This window comes from Trichosurus vulpecula, chromosome 4 (assembly GCF_011100635.1).
Source record: "Trichosurus vulpecula isolate mTriVul1 chromosome 4, mTriVul1.pri, whole genome shotgun sequence".
In the NCBI taxonomy this organism is placed as follows: domain Eukaryota; kingdom Metazoa; phylum Chordata; class Mammalia; order Diprotodontia; family Phalangeridae; genus Trichosurus; species Trichosurus vulpecula.
The window spans coordinates 281,226,082-281,243,624 of record NC_050576.1 but is presented as its reverse complement, the minus strand read 5'-3'; the positions used below and the strand labels follow the sequence as shown (position 1 = coordinate 281,243,624).

The 17,543-nt window shown below is 42.8% G+C and overlaps 1 protein-coding gene across 1 annotated transcript in view; it reads right to left on the bottom strand.

Moving 5' to 3' along the window:
* CFAP65 (cilia and flagella associated protein 65) overlaps window positions 1–17,543 on the bottom strand; it is a 45,041-nt gene that overhangs the window by 10,080 nt on the left and 17,418 nt on the right. The window contains exons 14-23 of the mRNA XM_036755714.1: window positions 16,971–17,129; window positions 13,858–14,023; window positions 9,520–9,648; window positions 8,230–8,443; window positions 7,705–7,833; window positions 5,359–5,535; window positions 4,470–4,536; window positions 4,051–4,161; window positions 1,642–1,833; window positions 1,295–1,453 (exon numbers count right to left, since the gene is read on the bottom strand). Coding sequence (XP_036611609.1) covers window positions 1,295–1,453; window positions 1,642–1,833; window positions 4,051–4,161; window positions 4,470–4,536; window positions 5,359–5,535; window positions 7,705–7,833; window positions 8,230–8,443; window positions 9,520–9,648; window positions 13,858–14,023; window positions 16,971–17,129 — 1,503 coding nt within the window. The remainder of the gene's footprint in view (window positions 1–1,294; window positions 1,454–1,641; window positions 1,834–4,050; window positions 4,162–4,469; window positions 4,537–5,358; window positions 5,536–7,704; window positions 7,834–8,229; window positions 8,444–9,519; window positions 9,649–13,857; window positions 14,024–16,970; window positions 17,130–17,543) is intronic.

Sequence of the window (17,543 nt, the reverse complement as noted above, 5' to 3'; positions counted from 1 at the left end):
GACTGAGTTACAGTGAGTTACATTGCTGTTGGGGTCAGGAGAGACATGGTGTGTGACCATGGGGGAGACTTAGTTTTCTGATCTGTAAAATGGTGATCATTTTACCTGTAGTGGCCACCTCATAGGGTTTCGAGGCTCAAATGAGATGCATATATTTAAAGTGCCATATAATAAGGCTGTAACAAAAGTATCTTTATAAGGCTTATAGCCTTTAAGCACTGTCAACCATTGCTCTGGGTCACATATAAAGGAATTAGGTAGCAGAATAAGGATTAAAATCCCAGTGCCCTGACTCAAAATCAGTAACCCCAAATGATTATGTTTATGGGAGCTTTTTGAGACAGGTAGGGAGAAATCACTTTTACTTGGGGGAAATCAGAGAAGGCTTCATGGAGGAGGTGAAATTTGGGCTGGATTTTGAAAAAGGATTTTGAAGGAGGCAAATGAAGGGAGGTGGGAAGCTACAGAATGAGATCAAGGAACTGCCATGAATAAGTTGAGTTTGACTGAAGTGTATAGCATGAGAAGGGTTGGACTGTGAAATAAGGTTGAAAAGACAAATTGGGCTAGGTCATGAAGGGGTTTGGACTTTATCCATTAGGCAATGGAGGTACCACTCAAGGTTTTTGGAGAAGGAAGTGACATGGTCCCATCTGTGCATTAGTAAGATTATTTTGGCAAAGTGTGAAGAATGATTGAAGTGGGGGGAGGTAGCTGGGGTGGGGATATAGGCAGAAGGAACAAATGGAAATATATTACAATATAGTCTAAAATAGTGCAAAAAAGAAATGGTGAGGACCTAAACTAGAGTTATGATGATGGAAGTATAAAAGAAGAAAGAGATATGAAAAACAATTAGGAGGCACAATCGACGTGACTTGGCACCTGATTAGGGGTAGGGGGCTAAGAAGAGTCATAGATACTGAGGTTTCAAGTCTGAGTGTCTGTGAGGACAGCGTTCAACAGGTATGGTGAAGTTGGGATGAGGGGAAGATTTTGAAGGGAAGATGATGAATCGGGGTCCATTGAATTCAAGATGTTAATGGGATATCCAGGTGGAGATATTTGAGAAGTTGTTGAAAATGCCAGATTGGAATTCAGGAGAGAGGTTCAAGCTGTCTCCTCTTCTTGTAGAGTTTCCATGGAATCTGTTCTCCTACACCAGCTATCTCATTGACTCTCCTCTTCCTCCTTGTCTTCACTCACAGTTCTGTATTTCTGCCCTACTTTGCCCCCTAATCTTCCTTCCCCACCCATTCCAACTGAAGTTCTTATCTATTTCCCCTCCCCTTACCTGGCCAGGTACAACCAATTTGGTGGCCACTGGAGTTTGGTCATTGGTGGTGACAGCATGGAAGGGTGCTGTATCTCCCATGATGAAACGATCATAGCCCACACCTTCAAACCTGATCACAGCTGAGTTCCAACCCAGGATATGGATGGGGACATCCACCTGTGGAATAGATGGGATGGATGGCGGGGGGGAGGCAACAAGACACCAAATCAGGTTGAGGGTACTCTGTCAGAAGGAAGGGAACTCTAGGGAACTGAGCATCCCCTTCCCCCAGGAAAATAAAATTAGGGTAAAGAACTGGAATTGGAACTGAGACTGGGTCAAAGGTTGGGTTGCTATCAGCTCACAGTGTAGGTCTTGGCCTCTATTGGTGAGAATATCCAGAAGACTTGAGTAGTCTTGCCAGGCTGTATGTCTCCATGGGGATTGAGGCACTGGAAGATGGGGTGCTGGAAATTTTGTTTCTGGACCTTCCATAGAGGATCCAGCTGGATGTCATATAACACAGGTACTGAACCTCCATTATATAGTTCATAAATCTGTGAGAGCATAAGAACATAAGGCTTGTTGAAGTGGGTCAGACTCATAATCCATTCAGCCAGATACTCTGTGTGGCACTGTTCTGGGAGGCTGTGGGTGTTGTGCATAATAGCAAGGTCAAAGGTTAAGGAAAAACCTGAAACCACACCTGTTTTCCCTTAGGATTACTTTGTTAAGTATCTATTGCCCATGATTATATGTAAAGCCTTTTTTTAAAAAGCTAATTACATTTTCAGCCTTTACTTACTAGCTGATGAGTTTTATAAATTTATACATTTTTATAAGTTACCACTGTATAAAGTAGTCATTTCTTTCTCTAGTTCTTTTCAGGCTTCAAGGGGTGGCCTTGAAGAGTTTCATAAAGTGGCAATTGTCTATATACCCTATCCAAACCTTTCATAACTGAACAGACTTTAATTTCAACTGCCCAAATGGAAGAATCCTAAACTCGTTAGTCCGTCCTTGTAAAGTCAATCCTTTCAGGACAGAACATTTCTAATAAGGCAGAGGGGATGGGGGAAAAGTCTGAGTCCAGAGTATGAGATTGAAGGGAAAGAGAAAAAGTCTTTAAAAAGTCTTAAAAAGTCAAACTTCCTCATTATATGGATGAAGAAACCGGGAGACCCAAAGTGTAGACTTGCCCAAGATCACAAAGAGACTTAGAGGTGCAATAAAAACAAATAGAGCAAGGACTAACAATAATAACAGATATAGCTTATATAGCCCCTACTATGCGCTAGGCATTGAGCTAAGCGCTTTACAAATATCTCATTTAATCTTCACAGCCTCCCTGTGAAGTAGGTGCTATGAGCTAGGCATTGAGCTAAGTGCTTTACAAATATCTCATTTAATCTTCACAGCCTCCCTGCGAAGTAGGTGCTATTATCATTCCCATTTTACAGAGGAAGAAACTGAGGCAGACGGTGGTTAAGTGACTTGTCCTAGTCTGAAGCTGGATCTGAACTCAGGTGTTTCTAACTCCAGGCTGAGCACAGTGCCCCTGAGCTGCCTAGACCAGAACCGGTATCTTTTGACTTCCAGTTCAGTGCTGTATTTTCTACTCTTGTACAGTGTTACTTATACTGGGATGAACTCCTCAGGGTCACAGAGAAGGCAGCTGGTCTGGGAGAGTCCCTTGTCTCTTGGGAAAGGATATCTCCACTGCTTGTCACTGCTCTAAATCACGGAGGGACTCCCTCGTTTGGGGTCCTGGTTCCCCAGGTCAAACAGCAAGCATCTCAGCTAAGGACCGGAGTTGTGAATGAGCAGAAATTCAATGTGGGCTTCGAGGCTCTCAGGATGGAGTACACGTTCCTAAAGACCACCGGTCTGTCCTGCCTGCCTCCTTGGCGGTGTGACTGCTTCCCCGGCCCATAGAGACAGGGGTTCCTCTCCACCTTCGTCCTCTAGGTGGCGCTAAAACCACAGCTGCCGAATATTACCTGTGATTATCAGCGCTGTCCCTAGGACAGTTTGTTCAGCAGAACTGTTGTTCTTTGTTACACGGGGAGGGTTCTTTGGGGCGGGGGACACTGGGAAAAGGCTATGGTGCAAAAAGCCTCTGAAGACATCAGTAAAACTTAAACAAAACAAAAAAGACAAAAAAAAAAAAGGGATGTGAGTTTCTCCACAGCAAAAAAAATAAAAAAAAAAGTCACAGCCTCTCCAGATTTTATTCCAGCATCTCACTCAGAAATCTTTCTGATTTTATGTTTTCTCTAGGTTTCTTATTCTCTCTAAATTCAAAAGATTCACTCCAGATCTGTGTGTGAAGAGAAGCAGAGTAAAGGTCTTAAGGCTGGACGCTGGGAGGAGTTCTCTGCTCAGAAGGGCAATCTCCCCATTCTACAGATAAGGAAGCTGAGCCTTAAAGAGGCCAACTGACCTGTCCGAAGTCATTCAGCTGGGAAATAGAGTTGCTGGATTCAAACCCAGGTTGTCTGATTCCAAATCCCGTGTTCTTTATACCATGCCATGTAATAGGTATTGACACTTCTGCCATCTCTAGCCACTCCCCTATATGCCCTGCTCCCAATTTACTATCCTGAAGATAACCAGAATTCCTGGGCCCTCATTGGTTAGTCCTCTGTTTTAAGCTAATTTTAGACTAATTAATGATTGTGCTCATGCCTACTGCCATCCAGGCACTGAGGCTTAATTTAAGACCTCAATTTAAGATGATAATAATGAAGGCAAAGAAGATGATGATGACTGACCTGTCGTGAGGGAAGGGCAGTGCCAATGGTGACTGGGGTGAACCGATGACTGGTGGATGTGAAGTGGACATACTTTTCTCCTACCTGTACGGTCACTCCTATGAAGTTTAGCTACAGAGAGAGGAGAAGAGGGAGAGAGAGAGAGAGAGAGAGAGAGAGAGAGAGACAGAGAGAGAGAGAGAAACAGACAGACAGAGACAGAGACAGAGACAGAGATAGAGAGAGAGGGGAGGGAGAAAGAAACATTTAGGTGGACTAGAATCCCTCCCTCAGTCCAAGGTTAAAAATGTGGTTCTCTAAAAAGAGGCCTGGACTAATGTCAAGGCTGTTCCTGCTCTCTCCCAGGGCAACCTCTCAGTTCTCCCTTGAGGGTACTTTCCCCACCTTGTCCAGGTTCCTTTGATGGTTAAATGCTTTACCAGAATCTCTCGGCCATGGGACACTTTGAGCAGCACAGGCAGGTGGTCTGTACCAACGAAGATGTGACTGTGGAAGGGGAGAGACACACAGGACCAGGAGTCAATTTCCCATCACCAAAGGGAAGTAGGAGAATAAACAGACTTAGTCAGGAGCTGAGCCCTGGAGAGATTTAGTGATACTAACTCAGGACTAAGCTAGGGCCTCCTCACAAGGTCTTGGGGAGACCAAATGAAAGCCTGAATATGCAAATTGAATGATGGGCTCCTTACAGAGAAATGATGGACACAGGGGGCAGATTGAGACCTAAACACACACACACACACACACACACACACACACAGAGATTCAAACACGTACACTTGTTACATGACCAATGTAGAATTTTTTTTTCTTGACTATGCATATTTGTTACAAAGGTTTTGTCTTTCTTTTTCAATTGGGGGGAATAGAATTTTTTTTAGTTAATAAAAACACTAATTTAATTTACAAAAACATTGAATGGTGGCCACATAGGGTGATCTTGGTTCAAAACTAGACATTTACTAGACCTCAGTAAAAGAGTCTTTCTTCAGGGTCTTGCAGCTAGGTGGCAGGGGCATCTAGGTAGCAAACTGGATAGAGTGGCATGCCTGGAGGCAGGAAGACTCATCTTCATGAGTTCACTGGCCTCAGATACTTACTAAATGTGAGACCCGTGGCAAGTCACTTAACTAACTATTTGCCTCAGTTTCCTCTTCTGTAAAATAAGCTGGAGAAGGAAATGGCAAACCACTTCAGTATCTTTGTCAAGAAAATCCCAAATGGGGTCATGAAGAGTCAGACACAACTGAAAACAACTGAATATACACTTGCTTCAGGGGGACTGTTTTCCCTCTGGACTGGCATCACCTGTGTGTGAGCTCCACTGTCTGCTCCTGCCCAGGACACAGACTTCCTGACTTGGGGGTGATGGAGAAGATCTGGTTGTCCTGAACACGCATTTGATGCAATTCAGCAAAGTCAAACTCTGTCCTTTCTGCCCAGAACTCCAGATCAATTTGCTGGTCACTAGGGAAAAGGAAAGCCCTACATAGAGGTGATGGAAAGAAAGAGTCAAGTTGTGTAACAGGGACAATCTCCCAATCCACAGGAGACCTTGGCTAGAATTCTAGATGGTATGTGAAAAAAAGCTTCCCCCCTACCCTTTCCTATTATACATATACTACTATTCTCCTCCCTCTCCCTCTCCCTCTCCCTCTCCCATCCCAGACAAGTCATCTTATAAGATGTTGTAAATATAGGTTTTATAGTTGCTAATTTTATGATCCTTCACAAAGTCCTACTCTTATGCCTCATCTTGGTCTAAGCATGTTCCCTCGCCACTCAAAGGCTATACAAGCATGGGGCAGCTAGGTGGCACAGTGAATAAAGCACCGGCCCTGGAGTCAGGAGGCCCTGAGTTCAAATCCGGCCTCAGACACTTGACACACTTACTAGCTGTGTGACCTTGGGCAAGTCACTTAACCCCAATTGCCCTGCTTTCCCCCCTCCAAAAAAAAAGGAAAGCTTTATTGGAGACCCAATGAAGCCAGACCAATCTAAGAACACCTATTAAGGATGAAACTGTGAAAAGAACAAGCAGATACAAAATGGAAAAGGTAAAATCAAATTCCTTGAACATTTACCATGTGCCTGCTAAGCTTGGGGTACCGTGACATGTGCTGAAAATACAAAGTTGAAATAAAATAATAATAATAAGGTCACTGTCCTCAGGGTTATTACATTCTACTTGGAGATTATATATGGAGACAGATATGGAAAATCTTAATAAGATTAATTTAATTTGCATGGAGAGTATCCTTAGGGAAGAAATGAGATTGGGAACAGGCAAGGATTTTGTAACCAATGGACCACATCTTTGTAATCATCCAATTGGCTGAAAAGTGCACAAGAGTGGACAGAGCAATGAGGTCATGGACATCTTGGTAACAGGAAAACAAGCTCCGGGAAGAAGGCTGACAGATGGGCTGGTGGAAGGGACAAAGAGGTAATGACTACATGCCAACTCTCTTTTTCCTTCTCCTTTTCTGTCTCAACTTTGCTGTTACTGAAACTATCTCCGAGGCCTCCAGGCCACATGTGGCCCTCTAGGGTCTCAAGTGTGGCCCTCTGACTGAATCCAAACTTCACAGAACCAATCCCTTTGCCTCAAGGCTGAAGGTTCCCCACGCCTGTACTAGGCACTTACTCTGACTTGGGAGTGGGAAGCTGTTAGTGGGCAGCAATCTGCAGGTGTTGTGGCAGAGACAAAGGGAAGCCAAAATGCTAGGTAAATTGTCACTGAAAACTGGCCCATATGCCATCCTTGGCCTATATGCCGTAGGAGGCTAACCCCTGTTGTTTCCATCTAGGACTCCATCTAGGATGCCTGGCTCCCAATCCTAGTATTCCTGAGGATCAGAGCTAAAGAGGAAATCTTACTGTTCTAGGGATGAAAAGGGATCAAGATGCTGGAGCTCTATTAAGCAGAATCCATGACCGGATAAACCCATGTAACATGCCTAACTACACTTGCATTTCTGAAACTCCTCACACCTTCGAAAAACATAGACTATTGGAGCTGAATGGGACCTCTACAAATAGATCATCCAGGCTGTTACATACCAACTAAGGGCCTGTATCAGTGGCAAATTTCTACCAATGTTACTGCCAAACGTCTTTCCTTCTATTTTTTTTGTCTTTCCTTCTTAAAAGCTATAAAAAGGAGAGGGGGAGGGAACTCCCTGCTCCTTTTCTGCACATCCTGCTGCCATCAGCTTGACCTCCTTTCTTCTATGGGCTCCCAATATCTGTTCTGAGCCCTGGAGAACTGATGCATGGGGCTTCAGAGAGCAGGACAGGTAATGGCAGAGAATTTAGAAATTTTACTAATCCAGACTATAATGTATATTGGTGTCTTAAGCAGCAGACAGGGCTATGTATGAAAGACTCATTAAGATTACAGAGAAAGACAAAGAAGACGTGTTCTACAGGCAGAAACACTGGCTGATGATGAACCTGAGGAAATGTCTTGTTGAGGATTTCCTAAAAAGCTTCACCACAAGAGCACTTAAGTTACTGGACTTCTAAACTGGCCCCTCTGTTTTTCTCATTGTTCTGGTTTCACCACTCTTCCAGATTCCAATGTAGGTCTTCACTCTGCTTCAGTTTCCCTAACCCTGGTCTCCCAGCTCCCTCCCCCAAAGCTGGCCATACCAGTTCAAGGGTACCACGCCACTGTTCTTCAGCAACAGGAACACCACTGAGGGCTCAGATCCAATGGGTGAGGCCCCAAAATTGAAATCAAGCAACAAAGGGGTGAAGAAGGAGGGAATCCTGCTCGTGCTGTATTGGAGAGAGAAACCAAGAAGTCATGAAAAGAGAACCAGGGAAGCTCAGAGGAATCATTCACCTGAGACCCACATAGCTAGCTCATCTGTGGGGAGAGGCCCAGAAACCAAGTTAGACCCTGGGCTCCCTTCTATTCTGCTGGGGTTGGTGAGGGGAGATTCCTGAGCATTCTCAGTCCCAGGACTAGAAGGCTGAGGCATATTACAATAGAACAAGAAGAGGCATGCAAGCAATTACCAAGGACCAGCAAGCATATTCATGGGAGTGGGAGGCAGAGGAAAGCTCTCTGGAAATCCCACGTTAATCCTTATTCCACTCCCATCTCATCTTCTACTTCCTCCCCAGGGAGAGCCTGCCCCTCCACTTTCACTCAGGTGGTCTTTCCCCTACCTGTGTCGGGTAGGCACCCTATAGGTGAGCTCCCAGGAGGTGGGGTCCCGCTCCAGGTAGCTGTTGAGAGTTTCTAAGGAGAGGAGCCGCCAAAGATGTTGGCGAGTGATTCCCCCGGCGCTGCCTGTTGCACAGGCATCCAAAATTGAGAGGGTTGGGTATACACCCATCATGGTTACCTTGCACACCACCTCCTTAGCTCCACATTCACTTTCTGAGGAAGAAGAGAGGGAGTTGAGGGGATGTACCCAAGGGCAGAAGGGTCTCTCTGCCTGAAAAAAGCATCGCATTTGATGTCGGGAGACCAGGACCTAATCCTAGCTCTAAGCCGAGCTACCCCTATGATCGTGGACATTTCCCTGCCTGGATCTTAGTTGCTTTATCTATAAAACGAAGGGATTGTTATTAGTTGATCTCTGAAATCCCTCCCAGTTCTGGAATTCTGTTCTATATTCTTTTCTCTTCCTAGGAAATCCTTCAAGATCCAATCAGCCTTCGTACTCACACCTCATCAGTACCCTCTGCCCCTCTGATCTGTGGAGAAATGGACTCCTCAACCTTCATTCAAGGAGGGGACACAGGACAAACATGCCGCTTCCTGCTCACCTTTACTCGTTTTGGACTTCTTAAACTTCACCACCAATCACTCCCACGCATACCCTTATCAGCTTTCTTTTCTGTGTGTCTTCCCCAATTAGATTGTAAGCAGCTTGAGGACAGTTGTCTTTTCTTTCTGTATTTGTATCCCCAGTGCTTAGTAGAGTGCTAGGCACATAGTAGGCACTTAATCTATGTTTCTTGACTATTGATTGACTAGTAATCTGTATGGTCCACATTCTCCAGGTATTCTACCCGTAAATGTGAAAGCTAGTACTTGGGATAATACCAAGAATGGCTTACATTTGTATGGTATTTTTTTTTAACCTTACAAAGCACCATAAGCTATCATGGTCTTGCTTGGTTTTCCAAACAATCCTATGAGATAAAGTAGTTATGGTTAACTCCATTTTACAAATAAGTAAACCAAGGACGAGAAAAGCAGAGTGTCTTGCCTAATGTCAAACAGCAAGTTAGTGGCAGAAGCAATCTCTTGCCTCTGACTTTATAACATCCTGTGATCACTAGGCTACACACACATACCCACAACCTTTTACTTGTACCTCCTCCCACACCTTGCCAATCTGAGTCCTGATCAAAGCAATGTAAGTGCTTGTCTCTCTTGCTTTCTTCTTCTCTCCCTCTTCCTCCACCCATCTCTCGTCTGTCTTCATGCCACTCAATATCTAATACCTTTATGGGTGAGGATGGAGCAGCTGATGGTCCAAGTGTACTTCAGGCGACGAGTAGGGCAGGCAGTAAGGCAGATGGTTTCCTGTGACCGGGCAGACAATATTCCCTCCATTTTGTCCATTTTCAGAACTGCTCAGGATGGGAAACAGAGATGAGCTAGGCAGCCCACTGGCCAGGGTGCCTTTCCTCTTTCCCATCCCATATCCAACACTATCCATACCTCTTTCTTCTACCTTACTCCCCACCTCCACACACTTAGGGCCCACTAGAGAACTGGAGAATAATAGATCTAGGATTTCATCCATACGGATACTTCCTACAAGAGAGCAGTTTGCAAATCATCCACATTTTCTCATCTTGTTCAATTCACATACTTATCCTCCTATAAATCCTGCATAGAGAACCCACCCACTGTGCTGAAGGGAGGGGGAGGAGAATTCTTCTAGGCATCTTAACATTACACGGGCATAGAAGATGGTCTATTTCTCACTCTGCATGACTGAGCCACTTTTCCAGTATTAAATCTCTTTGATATCTCTCATACTGCTGCTTGCACACAATTTATCACCAGTGAAATACTGGTCTATTTGCTTCCCCAAAAGGTCTTTGCATTGCCCTTTGAGAGACTCCCGATCTTTCATTCTTTGGAGATAATGGTATTTCATGATTCACAGTGATAAAGGAATCAACAGAAGAATACCGGTCCTGAAAGGTGGAAAAGCTTGAGGTCATTAAAAGTGCTGAGTCATTTCCCAAATGTAATTCGGACTACTCTCTTCCTCTTACTCAATTCTGGGCTGAGTTTATTTGCTCTTCATCTGCAGGGTCCGTCCAACACCGATGGACCAATTCTATGGAATGTCCACAGAACTGCATATCCAAGTTTGGACAGTAAGGATTCATCCACTTGTTTTTTCTTGTATGGATATTTATGATGAACTCTTCTGAGTGATATGATCTCATTTAAAAGACTGGGCAAGGTACCAGGGCTTGATGTAATCAATACAATGTCATCAGCAAAGAGGACCTTCCAACCTTCCTTTTCCCTTTACACTAGACTCCTCCATGACTGTGGTAAACACCTTTGGCTAGATACATTTTCCTGTTTTATGCCTTAAATTTAAATGTATAATCAGAAGGACAGGAAAAAAAAACTGTTCTTTGAGGAGACACCTTGATGAAGGAGAGCCTTTAAGGTGAATTTTTACTCTATCAAATTATGTGATTCTTGTAGAAAATAAAAATAGGCACAATAGAATCTTTCATTTTGTGCAATTTTTTTAGTCAATTGGCAAATTCTCTCAAATGAAATTCTGAAAGCACAAAAAATTTCTAATGAAGAGGGAGAAAAGTTGTATAAAGAGACTGGAGTACACAGGGAACTCTTCAAGAAACTAAGATTTTTTTTAAAGATATGTACAAATGTGGAAGCAAAGTCAGGATAAATTTTTCAAAAACCATGGCTCTGAATGAGTTGCAGCTGTTCAAAGATAAAGACATCAAAAAAGGTGTGTGTGTGTGTGTGTGTGTGTGTGTGTGTGTGTGTGGTGCAGTTTAAAAGCTATGTAACAGGTGGGGACTGACTTGTAGAGAGGGTCATTCCCCGAAACATCTGCAAATATCTACCAACTTGGTTTCAGTGCAAGTAACTGTGTGGAGTTAGGGGGTGGGAAGTGGGGAGTTTCTGGCCATGATAACTCAGGTGCTGGTATTATGTGATGATGAAGTCTTCAATTGGTCAAGTCAGAAGACCTGATGACTCAGGAGAGCCAGAACTGGGTGTCCCTACTTCCCTCTGTGGCTATGAGGCAAGACTATTTCAAGTTGCCTCTATGAGCCAGGTCAGGGTAAGAGTGGTTACTCTTATTTCTCACCCAGCCATAGTAGCTATGATCACATGGCCCACCCATATGTGGATGTAAGGAAAAACCTCTAATTACACATCACTGTCTCAAAGCCTATAGATTGCCTCAGGAAGTGCTAGGTTCTTCCTCATTGAGGTACTTCAAGCACAGCCTAGATGACTATTTATTGCGTGTATTGTTCATGTATAACATAGAATGGAGACCCTCTCAAATTCCTTCCATTTCCCAGATTCTTCATGCCCTCAATATGTTTATAGATTATTTTAAATCAAATCTGGCACTGGGCATACAAAGGTAAGCAAAATACAATCCTTAGTCTCAGGGAGCTTACTAATCAAAATGTGATGGAAATGAAAAAGTGGGCATACAGAGGGTAATGCTTGATATCTTCTTGGTCACCTTTATTTGGAAAGTAATACTGTCCATATCTTTCCTAGTTATTCCATAGTTTTTCCTCTTTCATGTACGTTTGAGAGCAACCCCTCATTGCTCTCAACATTATGTTGCTTCCACCACAGGAATTTTCTATGTACTTGGAGTGGTCTAGTTCCTTTCCTTGTCTTTTTTTGTTTTGTTTTAATGCAGTTTTTACTTCTTTGTGTCTCACCTTCAGAATTAGTGGTGTTAAGAGTTCAAATGTGATGGCTTCACTGGCACTGGTGGAGAAAACAGTTCAGCATAGAAATGTTGACTAATATTTTCCGTTTTTTCTTTTGTTGTCCTTCCAGTTTCGTTCTTAAATGCTCTGACGTAACTGGCTCTCAAGCCAAAGCTTCTGTAACTCGATTTTTCCTTGTAACATTTCTGGGTATTTATGATACAATATTACTCATAATTTTCCACTATTCTCCAAAACACTTTATAAACAAGTTTATATTCAAAACTAATATTGTGCTTGACTACCGTGTTTCTCCTTTTGGCAAGGAAATTAAGTGTTTGCTGACTAAGGTGGTTTAGAGGCTCTTTTGGTTTCATTGTGGTTTTTTATATCAACTAAACTTTAGGAGATGGTGATAATCTGTGCCAATGACTGAGCTTCTCCCCATTGCCCATTTTAGGGTCAACAGTTTATTTAAATAGGTCAGGTTATGGTTTCTTCAATTTTGTGCCATATCATCTCATTTTTACTCCTCCTCCCCAATTTGATATTGATTTTGATCTCTGCTCTAACAAGTGGATGGTCTGACTTGGAAATGATTCCCACATTGATAACCAATTGTTTCTGTCTATTAAAATATAATCAATTTCAATTTTTGGTAACGTTACTTGGTGCTTGACATGTCTGGTGCCCTTTGATCCTCTTTTCGTGAAGAAATCATCCATGATCTCAGGCTTCTGCATAGTCTAAAAGCTTTTGGCCTCTTTCCTTTTTTTAAGTCTGAGCCATATGTCCAACATATTTTCTCAGTCCTTTCCAAGGCCCAATCTTGCATTAAAGTTGTTGAGTCTTAACGTATGTATTGATTTCTATTAGAGGGTCTTACCAGGTTTTGATTTTCCTACCTTCTCATTCTTTGCAATGGACATTGATAGACAAGCTGTGACTATTTTTGTGGTGGCTTTTTTTTTTCCTTTTGCTCATTTTGGGCACAGCAAGGTGAGATAGCCAAATGTTCTATTAAATTACATGTCTTATTCCCTTTGGAAGCACAATAAAATCAACTGCATTTATTCCTTATTTGCTTCTTTAAGGAAAACAATAACATCCTTCCATTTAGTTGCAAACCTCCTATCTTCTGGCTTTGTTTAGTCATAGGTGAGAATGTTAAAATGAATATGATTCAATCCCTTCAGCAATATATTCATTAGAGTTCAATATATTCCAGCAATATATTCATTAGCAATATAGTCATTAGAAAAGGATTTCAAATTTAGAGTGCCAATAGATTAACGTTTATAGATGGTGGAAAAATGGTGATTCTTTCTCCTTTTCATTCCTAAGACTGAAGCAGTAGAAGGGGGAAATTCAGGGACTGTGGGCTATTTTGTATCTTTTTTGTTTGCCATGGCCAAAGAATTCGTCACCTAGTGACTAGTCTACTGGTGATGAGTCTCTCTATGCTAAAATGGCTGGTTCTTAGGAAGTAGGTGCAGTCTATCATTGAGAGTCTGCTTGAAACCGTTCCAGCACATTAGAACCAGGAAGAGCTTGACTTCTGTCGGTATAGGCTTTGGAATCCCTGGGGTACCTCTACACCATGACAAGACATCAGACTAGACTTTGTGGAGGACCAGACAACCAGAGGATAAGAGCTCAAAATAAACTATCTATCTCCTTTTCTCTAAAATGGTGAGAACATCCCCTCATCATTAACCCCTGTGGAAGAGGCGATGGGCTCCACTAAACCTTAGGTTAGTGGTCTGTGCTCTGTAGGCAAGCACTGCTGCTTCCCAACTCAGCCTCCATGTGTTGTGCCCCAGCCCAATGGGGTTCCCTGTTGAAGGGGGTGTTGTTGTCCTCAGGTCTCCATACCAATTGGGTCACTTTCCACCTCCTCAGGATCACAAGGCCCTCTCATTGACTGCTCCACAAACAGGCGGTAACGAAGGGTGCAGTTCCCATCATTCAGCAGGACCAGGTCTTTCCTCTGCTCACTGTCCACGAGCACATTCCCAAAGTCCAGCTCTTTTTCTTTTGCCTAGGGCCCAAACCCAACCCATGCAGTCCTTTAGTGAGCTCTGGAGAAGTTTCCACAGGAAAGAAGGGCCATCCCAAACACAGAGGTAGACAGTTCTCTCCCACCCTCATCATCACCCTAAAGGAGGAGGCCTTTCCAAAAACTAGAGCATGGCAGCCATGCAGCTACAGGGTCATCTTGGACTAGCTACCTCAGAAAGCAAGTCTGGGGGGAGAGGGGTATCATACCAGGCACTGATGATTTGTGATTAACTAGCCCTCACAATTAAAATCTCACCTTGAGGGCAAGGTTCATAAATAACAGCTCACACTTATCTAGTGTTTTAAGGTTTACAAAGCATTAAATGTACCATTACAGATAGAAGACAGGTATCTGGCACAGTGGATAGAGTACTGGGCCTGGAGTCAGGAAGACCTGAGTTCAAAACAAGCTTCAGGCACTTACTAGCTGTGTGACCCTGGGCAAGTCACTTAACCTCTATTTGACTCAGTTTCCTCATCTATAAAATAGGGATAATAATAGCACCTAACTCCCAGGGTTGTTGTGAGGATCAAATGAGATAATATTTGTAAGTGCTTTGCAAGCTTTAAAGTGTTATTTAAATGCTATTATTAGTGTATCACCATCAGCATCATTTTATAGATGAGAAAGCTTAGGCTTGCTAAGGTGAAGTGATTTGCCCAGGGCCACATGGCTTAGGAAGTATTCTAGTCAGGGGCAGCTAGGTGGCACAGTGATTAGAGCACCAGCCCTGGAGTCAGGAGGACCTGAGTTCAAATCCAGCCTCAGATACTTGATATGCTTACTAGCTGTGTGACTTTGGGCAAGTCACTTAATCCCAATTGCCCTGCCTTCCCCCCTCCAAAAAGATTTTTTTAAAAAGGAATTATTCTAGTGAGGATTTAAACCAAAAGACTCCATGTCTTGGGCTCTTCCCTCTTCACCAAGGTGCCACCTGCTTATTATGTTTTTTTTTTCAGATCAGTACCTTTATTCTATGACATTTATTGGGCCCTAGCCTGGGGACCAGTTAACCTGAAGGAAAATGCTTCCCTCCTCACATTCCTTCTCCACAGGACCTCAGCACTGATTGAGAGAGGCAAGAGTGGGGAGGTGTAGCCAAGATGGTAGAGCAAGTCAGGAATTTACCTGAGTTCTTGAAACAACTTAAAATAACACCTCAAAATGAATTCTGGAGTAGAAGAACCAACAAAAGGATAGGGTGAAACATTTTCCAGCCCAAGACAACTTAGAACGTTTACAAGAAGGGAGTTTAGACCAGTACGGGCAGCCTAGGCAAGCCAGTAGCAGGCTGTGCCCCAGCAAGGCAGCAGTGAGGCCCTGCATATGCCTGCAGGTCACAGATCTGGGTCACAGTCCCAGGATGAGGAGGAGTACTAGTACATTAAAGCAAGGGTCACTGGTCCAGGGCAAAAAAGAGTGTTTGTGGTAGCTCATAGACCAGTGCACAGCCCAGGAGAGCAATGACCACACCTCTTCTTAATCATATCACCTTGGAAGAACTGAAAACTTATAGATCTGTCCAAAAAAAAAAAAACTAGCTCACAAAGAAACTTGAAGCTTGGGACAGTGCACCGCTCCCCCCGCCCCCACCTCAGGAGCAAACACAAACTCAGAAGAGGACAACAGTATCAAAATGGCTACATGTGAGGCTCAAAGATAAAATCTCAATTAGTGTCAAGCCCAAAAAGAACTCCTGAAAGAGCTCAAAAAAGGAATTTAAAAATCAGATAAGAGAAGTAGAAGAAAAATTGGGAAAAGAAACAAGAGTGATTCATGAAAAAAAGAGTCAACAGCTTGGTAAAGGAAGCACGAAAAATGGGAAAAGATATAAAAAGGTTGCTGAAGATAACTCCTTAAAAAGTAGAATTGGCCACATGAAAAAGGAGACACAAAACCTCACTGAAGAAAATAATTCCTTAAAAATTAGAATTGGGCTAGTGGAAGCTAATGGCTCCATGAGCTATCAAGAAACAATAAAACAAAATTGAAAGAATGAAAAATAGAAGAAAATATGAAGTATCTCACTGGAAGAACAAGTTACCTGGAAAATAGATCAAGGAGAAATGATTTGAGGATTATTGGACTAGCTGAAAGCCATGGTCAAAAAAGAGCCTAGAATTATGTTTCAAGAAATTATCAAGGAAAACTGCCCTATCCTAGAACCAGAGGGTAAAATAGAAATTGAAAGAATCCACCAATCACATCCTGAAAGAGAAATCAAAATGAAAACTCCCAGGAATATTATAGCCAAATTCCAGAGCTCCCAGGTCAAGGATAAAAATACTGCAAGCAGCCAGAAAGAAACAATTCAAATATCATGGAGCCACAGTCAGAATTGCGCAGGATTTAGAAGCTTCTACATTTAAGGTCTGGAGGGCTTGGAATATGATGTTCTGGAAGGCAAAGAGCTAGGATTGAAACCAAGAATCACCTACCTAGCACAACCAAGTGTATTCCTTCAAGGCCAAAAAAAGGATATTTAATGAAATAAAGGACTTTCAAGCATTCCTGATGAAAAGACCAGAGCTGAACAGAAAATATGATTTTCAAATACAAGACTCAAGAAAAGTATCAAAAGATAAACAGGAAAGAGAAATCATAAGGGACTTAATAAGATTCAGCTGTTTCCATTCCTATATGGGAAGATGATACTTGTAACTCTTAAGGACTTTATTGCTGTTAGGGCAGTTTGAAGGAGTATACATAGACAGAGGGTGAGGATGCGGGTTGACTATGATGGGATGATATTAAAAAAAAAAACAAAATTAAGGAGTGAGAAAGAGGGGTACACGGGGAGAAGGAAATTGAACGGGGTAAATTATCTCACATAAAAGAGGCATGAAAGAGCTATTACAGTGGAGGGAGGATGGGGGGCAACTTCAGAGAGACAAAATAGGAGGTTGTTTGAGGGAAAAATACTCACAGTAATGAAGCCCTTAATGCCCTCCCCAATGACTCTTAGTATGTAGTGAGTTGTTTGGGAAGGAGGAAGGCCAGAAGATGCTCCTGCATCCCACCCCCACAAGACAGCTCGGATCAGGTACTTGGTCTCTAGACTAGGAGTGAAGGTCCATTTGTGAATCTGAAATTACAGAGATGGCCATATGCACATAGTTTCATGGAATCTTCCCTAATTGCCCCCCAGAGATCTTTCCAATCTATGAACTCCAATATACAGCTCTTATTGTCTAAAACACATCATATAAGCTATTTACACATTAGTAGCTACTTTTAAAAATGTAGGTATGTTCTGTCTCCCTTAACTAGACTGTAATCCCCATGAGAGCAGGGAAAATGTTGGTCTTAGACCTCTATGCATCACCACAACTTAGTGCAGTGTAAGGCACATAGTAGATGATTAAGAAATGTTTGTTGGTGTTATATTGACTCTAGGGACTCAGATTCCCCTGGCTGAAGACCCCTGTCAAGCCCTCAATAAGGGAAAAGGGCAGAACAGGGAACTCTGACTGGTCTTACCTCCAGAGAATTCCTCTTC